Here is a 13,490-nt window from a genome sequence, read left to right on the forward strand (position 1 = left end):
AACAGTTTTTAAGCAAGGGAAAATATTTTTTGGAAGCTAAGATACTGCAAAGACCCTCCCTTCACTGACTCCACATACTGCTTTATGACGCGTCACTATACTAAAGCAACACAGCCATATAAATGATAGTCCTGGTTTTCCATAACAAGCTATAATTGGAGTAGGTGACTAGGAAAATGTTTAGATAAATGGTGGGATCATAACCTTTTATGCAAACTGGACAAATAAGTTATGGAAATATCTGGGGAAACCTGACGCTGTGTAGCTCTACTTCAGGCCATAGGCACAGTTAAAGCAGGCAGTAAATCACTAAATCTCATCTCAGACTTTACAATTTTGTTGTTGTTTTTGTTTTTGCCACTTTTTGCTGACAGATGGAAAAATACTAGCTGAATATAACGAAGATTTAATTTACCTCCAATTTCCTTCCTATTTCTGCAGCACATTCCTACAAAACACACATTTTATTCCCAATGCTTAGAAGAATTACTAGTAAATAGTCACACTCCAACAGTACATACTATAAAAGAATCACTGTAATACTTTTTGCTACTCATGAGAATTGCATTATATTATAAAATTTTCTCAAGAATATTTCTAAATGATCATCTATAAATGTGTGTATGCATGTATATAAATATAGTTACTTGAATACTTATCAACTATGCATGCACATACTAAAACCCCATATGTCCCATTTACAGAGAGACAGAACTGTGATACTGCACTGAAACAGCATCGTGTATTAACTAAGTGGGATAGCGAAGTGGTAAAGATACCTTTGAAGATGGGGAAGCCTTTCTTCAAGGCACCTTCTCTTTCTTTACCTATCAGCTGCATTTAAGAACCAAGAATGATTTAGCTGCATGAAGAAATGACGTCTGAGGCACAGACTTCAGTGACAACTCTCAGAAAGATACGTCCACTTGTTCTGAGGAATTCAAAGTCAAGCTTTCCAGCACCAAGCCTTAACTACCCCAAATCCAGAATTTTCTGACTTTAGAAATGAAACATCTCATACTCCCTTTCCTCACTATTTCTTTTCCTTTTTGAATCTTGATAAAAATATCAAGATTACAGATGACTGATGAGTGGTAGTTATTGAACACACCCCGCTTTGTTACTTACTGGCACCCAGATAAGCAAAGTTATATCCACTCTAACATGGGAAAAATATATCTCCTATCAAATATTACATCCATTCTAATTCTGTGTTCACCTGGGGGAGATTCAACTTTTCCAACTAAAAAAATGCATTTACAGCTGCTATCATTAAAGTTTTCATTGTTCTTCATGTTTTACAAGACCAAAAGTTATGAGGCATAGTACAGGACATAACTGTTGTACCTCCATTACTGCAGCGTAAGGGGTGTCTTTGGTACATGTAAACCTCCCAGAGGTCCCCAGGACATACCTTTGTACAGGTTTTTTGGGAATCAAACAAAGACTCCTTCTGCCTACACAGCTAGAGAAACTGGCAATTTAGGGTCCCTAGGTCCTCCCATGTGTCGCCGTTTTGGACTATGGCTTGTAAAAGGGTCATTCTCCTCTGTGAGCACTAGGGAAAGCAGAACAGCATTAATACACATCCTTCCTAAATAAGGATTCATCTGCACGGCATGACATCTGCTGCAGTCCCATCCTCCTTTTAGATATGAAGGCACATGCTGCAGTGTTGCTGGTAACATCATGCCCAAGCAGTGAGCACAAGATAAAAATGCACAGGGGTAGTTCACAGCCCCTGGCAAAAGTAATGTCCTCAAGCCTGCTGACAGTATTGGCCAGACGTTGATCCACTGGTGGCATTAGTTTCAGGTACTGTTCAGTAATATGACAGACTCTAATTTGGTCTAAGATTTAAGGAAAGCTGAGATCAAACAATCTCAGAATTTGAGGTAGGCATTTATAACGCCTTATTTATACACAGATGTGGAGGGTTTGGGGGGTATAGTTCCTTTTGACACAGCATTGAAAATATGACCTCATACTTGGGGTTGTACTTTCTTCACTTGCTGTTTTAAAGGAATACTTATGTTACTTTTTTTTTAACATTTCAATTATTTCTGGGGTACATTTTTCTAAAGCTGACAGTTCTTATTTAAAAAATTGATCTTCCTAGGTTTAATCAGATATGTGCATTTATCCTTGTACAAAATGTGGAAAGCCTTACAAAATATCTGATACCAGCCAAATGTACCCTTCCTCTGTGCGTCCATTTTCCCATTTCCCAGGCTCCAGCACTACACAGCATTAGCAATACTCACCTCATGCACAGAATATTGATATAAAATGACCCTCTAAGCTTCCTATCAGCTGTGGTCTCATATTACAAAAACACTTTACCATGCATCATGTTCTTTACTTAGCAGCTGCTCCTTGCTTCTAAGAACCACATCCTTATTTACACATGCACATCCTGGCACATCTTTCTTAAAAGTGGAAAAACCCCAGGGATTAAGGGAAGTTACGATTGCATTTTATAAAATCGTAAGTGACATGAAAAAGGTTCATAAGGAACAAGAGCTTTCTGTCTCTTCCAGTATAAGAATTAGCGGGCAACCAATGAAATCGACATTGCAGGTCTAGAACAAGCAAAGGAGATGGTTCTTCGAAGAACATATAGTTAAACTGTATGTTTACTATATATACACTATATGTTTATAGTACAACATCTTATGGCTGGATGTTGTGCTGCCAAAATTTTAAATGCAAAAAAGGCAGGATAGATTTTTTATTTGGGGGTGGGGAGGCAGTTCTACAGAAGGCTATTCAATACAAGCTCAGGAAACCCCCAACTGCAAATTGCTAGAGGGTAGGAGAGTACTCTGGGGAAGTATCCTCAGATGCTTGTCTGTTTTTTGTACTCCTCTGTTGGCAAGTGCCATAGTGCACTATCAGAAAGATAATCTGATGTCAGAGGGACCTTTGATCTGGCCCGATATGGCCAGTTTTACGTTCTTATATCACTTAAATTTATTTTGATCACATCAAAGCTAGTCTAATGTGACTGCAAATAGAATTCAACCCTTCGTATCATCATAACCTCCTTTTCTAAGCACAAATACATAAAGGGAAAGTCCGAGGACTAAAAAATTCAATGAGCCGCCATCAGCCAGTTTGTACCATGCATCACGAGGAGAGCCTAATCTGGTAATTTAATACAATGGAAAAATAGAGGGTTTTTTCCATCGACAAAAATTATCATACATTAGTGAAAAAAATTGCATCTAAACCTAAATTTGTTTAGATTACAGCCAAACCACTCAGACATGTCGGTTGAATGGGAGACATTCATTAATAAGGAAATAACGAGCAGAGTATTCACTAATACAGTAACATTTAGATATTGAGAGGAGGATGCATATATGCACAGGGAATATCTATGCATATTACTAGTAGATTTGTGTTTACTGGCAGAATATGCACCTGTTTATTTCCAGGCTGATGAGCTGTTATACAGGCACTCACATCAACTCAGAAGAAATGCTACTGAAGTTTGCACACCTGCTTTCCAAATCAGACAAAAATATCTGAAAGTTTTCACACAAATCACATTGCTTTGTTGAATCCATGTCTCTGTACAGACTAAGCGGTACCCCAGAAAGCATGCACACATCCTCCCACTGGTGGTCATGTGAATCGCCTCCTCTACCTCCTGAGGAAGCATGCTAGATACAATGATTTTTTGTTTCTCACCTTACAAAAGCATTGTCCTCATGCTGAGCTACAGAAGAACATGATTAAATGATATGTCACTGAAAGAAAGGTTACGTCCATTTTCTACCACAGTAATATTTTCGAAAACCACGGGGTTTTGATCATTTCAGAGTGCACTGGGTTTTTCCTGGTGAGTAAAGATGTGCTTACTGAATTTAGAACATAGTTTCTTTCAGTCTGAGCTGCAGATTCCCAAGCTGCATAGTAGTGGTCAGATAACTCCTCCGTGGGGCGTTTGGAGTTTCCTGAGTATGGAGGGAAAAAAGAATTAATCTGACTCCAGTGTTTAACTCATTTGCAGGACTCAGATTTCCTGTTCTGCAAACATAAAGGGTTTGCAAAGAGTGCGTAAGAGCTTCCAAGATGTATAGCTATGTGAGCACTAAAGATAGGGAGCCCCATTCTTCTCTCCAGCTTCAATTGCCAAAGCTCTGTGGATTTCAGCTGTATTATTACCAATTCAAATGTGTTCCAAGTCAGAGGAAAGTCAAGAACAATGTGTATTTATGAAAAAAGGCCAATTCTTGTTTGGCTGAAGTTCATAACCCGAAAAGAACCCAGTAATTCCACTATGCTCCAGCCTAAAAGTTGGCTACATCTTTCACTTATCAGCATCTGTTCTGTGGTGCGGAGCATTAGTAGCATGGAGGTGGATATATTTACTGATTATTTACATTGCAATTTTCAAAGGCAGAGGAATGTTTTAATCTTAGATGAAGTTACAGTATGAAAAAAATCAAGTCAATCTTGAAACTAAAACAGCACTTGAAAAGGGAAGTAAAATACCATGGCAAGGTCTATTTGAGGTGATAGCTAGAGAATAAACATGATTGTATGTGCCATAAGATTTTCTAAGCTAACTTAGTGGTTAAGAAAGGTGCTGAGCTAAGATTTTTGGGAACAAAGGAACATAGCACTGACCTAATTCCTCTCCATTAACCAACAATAAAGTCCCATTCCCTTTTAGAGAGTAGAATTATTCTAAGTTAAGCACTTCTGAACAACTCCAAAGAAACTTTTGCGTATAAATTTGGCAGCTGTGGTACAAGCACTGCCGATGCACACCCCCTTTCATACTGACCTACATGTTTTTGGGAGCAATACATGCAAGCGTGAAAGGACAGTTGGATTTTAATACCCCCAGGATTACCTGATGTTCTTTCAAGAATGGCTTCAGCTAATGCATTCTATGTTGGCTTATGAACATGCATCTAAAAGCAGGAACACAATCATAAGCTCATTTCACGTTGGCTACCATATAGTTCTCAGATAGAAGCATGACATTTTCCAGGCTAGATGAAACTCTGAAGTCCTTCCATTAATGTCATGTATCTTCGCTATCATCCCAATCCATAACTGTTTTTACAAAGCTGGTCACTGCTTCAGTCTTGATTATCTAGGAAGCTCATAAGACACAGTCATCTGCTACTGCAGATTTTCTGAAATTTAAAGTTAGCACTTTGCTGTAGCCCATCTGTGATTTGAATCCTGAATTCAGATAGTGTTTCATCTGGAAAAAAACTTCCAGGTTTGGAAAGGCACATCTTCCTAAGAAATTTTGTGATAAAATCTGATAGAAACAAATAACTTAGCATCTCTTCAATGTTTGTACTTCATCAATCATTATCCTTCAAGGAGTAGAAAAATATCCTATATTTACCAGCTCCAGCTGGGAAACTATGATTCCCCATTACAAGAGTGAAAGATAGTTTATGCAAAACACCACCACAGGTAAGCCGGCAAGAGAGGATGAGGAGGGCATGGCTTTGGTAAGTGGCACTATATGAAACTCAGGGCTTGTGGTTATTGCTTCTGCAGGACTCCTTTGGTATGGTTGACTTGGTAAAAGAAATCAAAGGAGAGAGACACTGGCACCTGTAATTTCCAAATCTAAACTGAACCACCTTTCACTTCCTCCGAGCTATGATTTTTCATTGTCATTTAACCCAGGATTGTTATCAATTCAGGTGAATATTGGTCAGTCAGTATGTACTGTGAATAAACACAAGGAGACATAGTTAACATTTTAGGCAGATAAGAGTAGTGTTCACTGCAGAGTGCTCCACACACACTCAGTTGTGCCAAATGTCTCTGACAACTGGTGAAGCAGCAGCCCACGCCTGGCTGTGCAATTTGTTCAGAAATAACATGGAAGGTGGCCAGCATCAGCACAGCACAGTTCTCAGCTTCTCCTACATTGCTGAGCACGCCGAGGTTTCCAGAGTCACCAGATTCTGCTCTAGCAGCAAACGAAGAAAATCTTTTATAGAGCCAATACAAATATTTGACTTCATAGAACAGTTTGCTGGGGAGCGGGGCAGGGATGGACCAGGTAATTAAAGAACAGGATTAAAACAAAGCCTGACAATTTCAATATTGAACTCAAAATCCTAGCATCCTGCTTTGATATCAAAAGGAAAGTTAACTCGGTCATTAAAGCTGTTATCCACAAATATTGTCCAAAACCACAAACAACCAGTACCCTGAAGTTTGGTTAGCTAAAATTTGCGGACATTTCAATTATGAGTTAAAAAAACACTTGTGGGGTTCAGTGTATCAGATGTTCAGTGTATAGGCCACATTTCATATTTTGTAAGGATAGCATTTTTATTAAATATTTTCATTTTTTTTTAAACTGCAAAATACAGAGAATTAAAAAAGTCAATTAAAAATCTAGATAAAAAAAAATATTAGGAAGAAGGGCTTTCACTGGAGAGTCTTTCCATTTCCTGCAATTTCCATTTTAAGGAACAGCCCTTTAGAATATTGGTATATGACAGAATAAAAAAGGGCAGTAATTTAAAAAGAAGAGAAAATGAAGCTGAAAAATGAGCAGGCAGAATGGACTTATTTGGTCAGCTGACTCATAGCAAAGCCATTCCTGAAACCTACGCAAAAGCCTGGAAAATAAATAAGATTCTTCTGTGGGATTTCCTTTTCCTTGGTCCTTTGAGAAAACCTGTCTATTTAACTATAGAGCAACCAGCTCTCTGTTCCTCTTCAGAAGCTCTTATGCTTGGCTCTGTTCTGTGGGAAACAGCTGCCTTTTATGTTTCACCTAGATGGTGATTACTCCCTGTATTTAAGCTTCTGCATGATGGAGAGATGAGAAAAACATCACACAAGAAGCAAAATCACATTCTGTAATTCCCTTGTCGAGCAAAACACATCAGAGCCTATTGGCAGAATCCTTTTTCAGAACCAGCTCCTTCAGTGTACCCTCTGGATGGCAATTACTGCAGCAGAGTAGTCGAGAAATGTTCCTTGGACTTAGACAACTGCCAACGCTAATTAAATATTTCTTCAATGTCCATGTCTCTCACACAGGTGCTGAGGATGTCTAAACGCATTATACATACAAAAGGAAAACTCAGAGAAGACATGCATCATCAAATACTTTTTTTAATCCTTAAAAATGCACTTGGAATAACAGCAGGATTGAAACCCCCTCCTTGGTATATGTGTTTGCTTCAACAGTCTTGATGGGCTGCTAGATATTAAAGAAATTATTATATACTCTCTGCAAGAACCTACCTTTGCCTGAACTTCCACTTTACACAATCTTACAGCAGACTAGAACTGGAAATAAAAGACAATAGACAGGACCCCAAAATGCCTATGAAGGTATAAACTGATTGCACAGTCTACTAACTTCAGGCTGACACAAGTTCAGACACTCAAATTTATTTAGACAACAGGCTTCTATTGATTCTTCAGGTGATTTAGACTCCTTAGCATCATTAAAAGCTTACATATAGAGCAGATTAAATGTCCTCATGAATATGTAATTCTGGGTGAAGGACTATTGCAGATCCTAAGAATAGATGTGGCTACAGATTTTAGTAGTACATTGATACGTTTTTCATGTGTACTAGCTTCCTTGCCTACTTGTCTGAGCCAACTCCCATATTACTAAGATTCTCCTTATTAATTTTCCATGTTCTGTCTATAACATTTTTTCTAGAAAATGTAGGAAAGGAGCAGATGGAAAAACCCAAACTGATATATAAACCATGCACATAAGCATTGTCTTTTCTGTGTTGTGTTTGTGTAGTCCCTAGCACAAAAAGACAAACAAATCAATAATTCCTGTGAGATTATCCAGTGGCATATCAGTTGTACCGTTTTTAGTAGGAAAACAAAACCAAAAAACCATCTGGACTCTACGAGCCTGGACAAGCAGGCACTACACACATATAAACGAATCTGCATGTCTGAGCTATTTCCAAAGGCAAGCAGGAAGCACATAGTAAAATAAGCCAGGCTGTCGTGGTTTAACCCCAGCCAGCAACTAAGCACCACGCAGCCACTCACTCACTCCCCCCCACCCAGTGGGATGGGGGAGAAAATCGGGAAAAAAGAAGCAAAACCCGTGGGTTGAGATAAGAACGGTTTAATAGAACAGAAAAGAAGAAACTAATAATGATAATGATAACACTAATAAAATGACAACAGTAATAATAAAAGGATTGGAATGTACAAATGATGCACAGTGCAATTGCTCACCACCCGCCAATCGACACCCAGTTAGTCCCTGAGCGGTGATCCCCTGCTCCCACTCCCCCCAGTTTCTATACTAGATGTGATGTCACATGGTATGGAATACCCCGTTGGCCAGTTTGGGTCAGCTGCCCTGGCTGTGTCCTGTGCCAACTTCTTGTGTCCCTCCAGCCTTCTTGTTGGCTGGGCATGAGAAGCTGAAAAATCCTTGACTTTAGACTAAACATTACTTAGCAACAACTGAAAACATCAGTGTGTTATCTACATTCTTCTCATACCGAACTCAAAAACATAGCACTATACCAGCTACTAGGAAGACAATTAACTCTATCCCAGCTGAAACCAGGACACAGGCCAGCTGAGAAACCATCACTCAGCAGCTCCATAGCATTAATTCTTCTCAATAAATGAAATTGTTAATAAGCACTTTTGAAAATGATGGACAACTTAGATGAACTTCATTGGTCATAGAACATCAGCAGTAGTCAAAACTTCTGTTACAGGTACCCGTGTCAGGGAAATGCTAGAGAGGCAAGGTGACAACACACACATGTACAAGAGCCTCCCGCAGATCTCACGCAGGTGGGAGGCTGTGAGGGTCCTTGTCCCGCCAAGCGCGCAGCTGTCTGTGGACCCGTGAGACCTCACCACCGAGCTGCCACCACTACCTCTACAGGCATAATACTGCTGCTGTTCCTCTCCCTCAGCCGAATCCTCTCCTGACTACTTTACACCAGGCTGAACAGCATCCAAGAGAACAAAAAGAGAGATTCAAACATGTTTAATGATATTTTTCCCTGCGTACTTTTATGGGGTGTATTAGGCTCAACAGAACAAGTTTTCCAACAGCAATGGGACTTGGAGCATCGAACCACCAGAGTTTAACCTTCTTCAGAGACAGCACTCAAACAAAATCAGCCAAAAAGGTGTCCAAATGCTATAAAAATGAGGGAGGTGGCTGTATTTAAGCATCGATAAAATGAGTATATTTTACTCAAGTATCCACAAGATACTTCTGCTAGCCAACATGGGTGGGGGTTCAGTTCTGCTTTTTGTTTTTCAAAGAAGATTCCTGGATTTCTATAAGAAAAATTATATTGTGTTAAAACTGAGAAAGAACTTCTCTTTCCGAGCAAGATTCTTCTCCAGGAAAACATCCCAGACTATACCGACACTTCAGCATACTTTCTCTTGCTACTGGAGAAGGCCAGTGCATAGCAAAAGTTGGCCGACGCCTCTTTCACCTTTATTCAAAAGCATCCACGACTGGACTGAGATTTTTGACATTCACTGAACACAGGTTACAGTCTTCTCCTGGGCCCCTACACAGGGCAGTTTCACTGCTTTACAATGCAGAACAAAAGATACAGGACACTGTTTTTTAAAGGTATAGCATATAAAAGGTTTGGGTAATTTCTTCACACTTACTCTTTTTTCTTTGATTTCATTTGATAGCCACCATTCACCACTAATTAAAGCAGCTTTGGGGAAAAAAAAAAAAAAACAAACCAAAAACCACCTGCTTTGGATAAACTTCCAGAAGTGGAGGCTAAATTCTTCTGCCTCTTTCTTCAAACCTCTTCTAAGCCCTCACTGTTAATTCAGACACTGGCAGGTAACAGCGTCTTTCAGTCCTGTTATGCAACTTGGCTTCCAACATGTGCAAGAACTAACACGTTTCTCCAGATAGATTTGCTTTCCCAGGCTCCTGCCTTCTCAGCAATATGAGGTACTTTGTGTAGTCATCTCAATTTCCTTTGAATCCCCGTTTTTTTGAATACTTTGATTTTTTTCAGCGATAGGAAAAGTCAGTTGTATATTTATCTTGAACTACCAAACACACTAAAAAGAACCTATCCGGGATTCCAGGCACCATGGCTAAGTAATAAAAATATAGTCAGCCTTACGCAAACAAATGTGTACACACCAGCCACCTCAAAATCATGCAGGGCAAAAAACTACTCCCGCCACAGATGCCCCAGAAAACAAACCTCAGTGGCTGGTACAGTCCTTCCAACTCTGAAAGCATCAGACTTTGCTTTTAGTCCCCAAAACATTGGATAATCCAAAACATAGTATTTTGAGGCACCTTCTGTTTTGGTATTCCCATGCATGTATGTGCTGAAATTATTCATTGTTCTGAATCACAAAAATACCAAATATAGATTTATCTTTCAATCCTATCTTTAAATCTCTAACTTTAAATCTACAACTTTACAGATTTATGTAGTTAGAGATTTATTCCTCCCCAGAAGTGGCTATTTGATATCAACCAGTAGGACAAAACATATCTTCTGTCTTTAGTTTCTTTTTCACAGCTTGACTAATGTGTCAAATTGCCTATATTTTAACAAGGAGATGCAGTATATCTGAGAAATAAAATAGCACAGTCCTTAGTAGGTGTTCACATTCTTAAGCTTGCCATCTTTTACCCATTTGAAGCAAATATTTTTTATCGCCACATGTCAATAAAAACTAAGAGCCAATAAAACAGCACAGCTGGCATTGTGGGTCACTGTTAAACAGAAATACATGGATGACATCCAGTTACTTTAAGGCACAGTGAGTGTAATTCAGTAGAAGGCAAAAGAACCTCATGTACCACCAGTTTTTTTCATTAAAAAAAAAAAAAATGTTTTCAGTATGACATTGTTGAAAAACAAAGGTTTAAGTCACCAGCGTTCCTTTAAATAGGAATCTTCAAATGTGGTGATTGTTTATTAGTTGATTTGCCTCTGTTTTTGTAATTACCTGTTTGTTTTTACTGTTTGAGGTTCTAGGCCGGCATCATTTCTGCAGAGACTATGTCAGGCAATATTAAGGGCTTTTTGTGATTCTAGGGCAAGGCATTTTTAAAGTACAAAGCAACAGCTATTTTTGCTGGCCGACACAGTCTAAAGCCAAAAGACACATGATTATGCCTTCAGAAAGGCAGCAGCTGGAGCACATGACGGTCATTTACTACAACCCCTGACTCCTCGTCAGCCCCTTTGCTTGGGGACAAAGGACAATTCCAGGACGAGAGTAGCTGAGCTCACTGCACTTGCTACAAGATGTACGGCATGGCTCCTGCAGCCTCTCTGAGCAACAGATGCCAGTCACTTCCAGACAACCTCCAGTAACTATTCTTTCAGCAACCTGCTACACTTCCATTTATGTCCTCAAAATAAAAAGACAGAAGCCAAACTGAGGCAGATCAAACAAACTTTCCTTATGTTCAGTCAATCACTCCTTCAGAGAAGTCCACCAGGCACATCAGAAAAGAGTAACTATTCCAAGGCAAAGGAACCAAATGAAGATAACTCCGAGGTGAGGAAAAGGCAACTCTTTCACACTGCAATCAGCACAAAGGCATTTCCAACTGCTCTGCCACTCCAGCACTCTCCATCTTACAACCCTCTCCAGAGAGATGGGCAGAGAGTGAATATCAGAGCAGAACCCGTCACATGAGACACAGCTCTCAAGTATGCAAACCATAGGATGAATAAGGCGCTGGAGCCAGAGGACAAAAAAACCCATTGGAATAAGCAATCCAAAACCTTAAGAAAAACAGGAGCAAAACAAACTCTTGGAAATTTAACCCAACAGCTCAGGTAATCCTGTAATAACATGGTGGTTCTTACCTTTGCCATCTGTGCCTGCACTCCATTTGCTTTGAGAGATGCTACTGCTTTCTGTGCTGCTGCTGGACTGTCAAAATCTACAAAACCGTAACCTGAAAAATAAACAGATAAACAAACATTTTCATTATTATCCATGTGTATGTGGATAGGTAAATATTTTATTTTTATAAAGAAGGAAACCCTTTCCATTCTCTCACATTGTCTCATAGTCTTCCAGTAGCACTGCCACCACCACCAGCCATCAGACCTCTATTTCTCACACCTTTCACTCCTGAACCTGGTGGGGTTTAAGGAAATGCAATGGCCTGAAGCTTCAAAGTGCAGGAAGGCATGCAGTAGAGGGGGAGAGAAAGTAGCTCTTTGCCTCTCCTGATAGATAATAGGTCCCTGGAAGGAGAAGGGCACATGCCTGTGGGGCTCTGGATTCTTGCCCCATCTCTTCTACAAAAGGAAGCAGCAGTATGAGCCTCCCTGGGATATAAAGCTACAGCTTGCAATAGCTGGCTAAGTGAGAAAACAACACCCTTTCCCTGTCCCTTGAACCCATATGAGGACTAAGCTTCAGAAGAAGAGGGTAGCGAGTCTCTGTGTCAGACTGGGGCCACCTGTGTAGGGGCAGGGAGCACTGCCTTCCAGCAGGTGGGAGCCATTAAGGGAAAAATCGCAACCTGTGCTCTACAAGTGACTGCCAGATAGTTCTAGAAGATGGTAAGATAATAAAGTCACAGCCTGGTTAAACCACATCCCTTTTATCTCACTGCCCTCTCTGCTGGAACAAAGGCCAGGTCTCTACCAGGAATGGCTTCAGAGTATCATCTGAACAGCAGCTTAGTGAGGTTAGATCTTAGGGATTGGCAAGGGATAATCATCAGCTTCTAAATGGCTTTCCTACTCCCAGTATTTGCATTAGTTTAGTTTATTAATCAGCCAGTCACTTCCTATCTTCTCTTCTTCCATCTCCATTGTTTCTTCCTTTAATCAGCAAGACTGGTATGTTCAAACAAGACCAGTGCTGTTAAGCCCCACCTGGATATCAACAACTCTGGAAGTATTTTTATTTTCTTAAAGATACAAAGGAGGGCAAAGAGGACAAGGAATGGACTTTTCACAACTTCTAAGCATTGAGCTATCTCTGGTCTTCAACAGCATTCAAGTGTCTTTCTTGCTCATAAAGATTTCAGCAGAGTTAGGAAGACTTAAAAATCTCACCAAGCACCTATTTAGGCAGCTGCATATATTTCACAATACATCCAGGGAAAACCACAGCCTATATCTTATTAACCAATTACAGCGCAGGTAGGCACGTGCTGCTCAGACAAGCTGTGGCCAAGGGCCACCTCTTTGGCATCTCCCTGGAAAGCCATGTGGATGAAACTGAACTGGCTGAAAGCTTTAATAATATTAGCACAAGCATATTTATAGCATAGCAGCTCCTTTGCAGACATCTCAATTTACTAGGTCAATACACATCATACAGGAGGCAACCACAGATATGCTTTCCTGCCGTATCCATTTTTATTTCTTTTGCCAGCCTTCCTTCCTGCTCCTGGGAGGCCTTATTGCCTTCCTCTCTGCACCAAATGTAGGTATAAGAGTGCCTGCTTGTGATCACCTTGCCCCCCAAGTTATAAACATATCTTTATTATTGTT

General features: G+C 40.0%; 1 protein-coding gene across 3 annotated transcripts in view; it reads right to left on the reverse strand.

The window, feature by feature from the left end:
* Positions 1-13,490, reverse strand: part of RBMS3 (RNA binding motif single stranded interacting protein 3) — a 730,467-nt gene that overhangs the window by 257,592 nt on the left and 459,385 nt on the right. For all 3 annotated transcript variants that reach the window (XM_052797551.1, XM_052797566.1, XM_052797557.1), the window contains one exon: positions 11,841-11,932. In XM_052797551.1, the coding sequence (XP_052653511.1) occupies positions 11,841-11,932 (92 nt within the window). The remainder of the gene's footprint in view (positions 1-11,840; positions 11,933-13,490) is intronic.

Source organism: Harpia harpyja, chromosome 1 (genome assembly GCF_026419915.1).
Source record: "Harpia harpyja isolate bHarHar1 chromosome 1, bHarHar1 primary haplotype, whole genome shotgun sequence".
NCBI classification, from domain to species: domain Eukaryota; kingdom Metazoa; phylum Chordata; class Aves; order Accipitriformes; family Accipitridae; genus Harpia; species Harpia harpyja.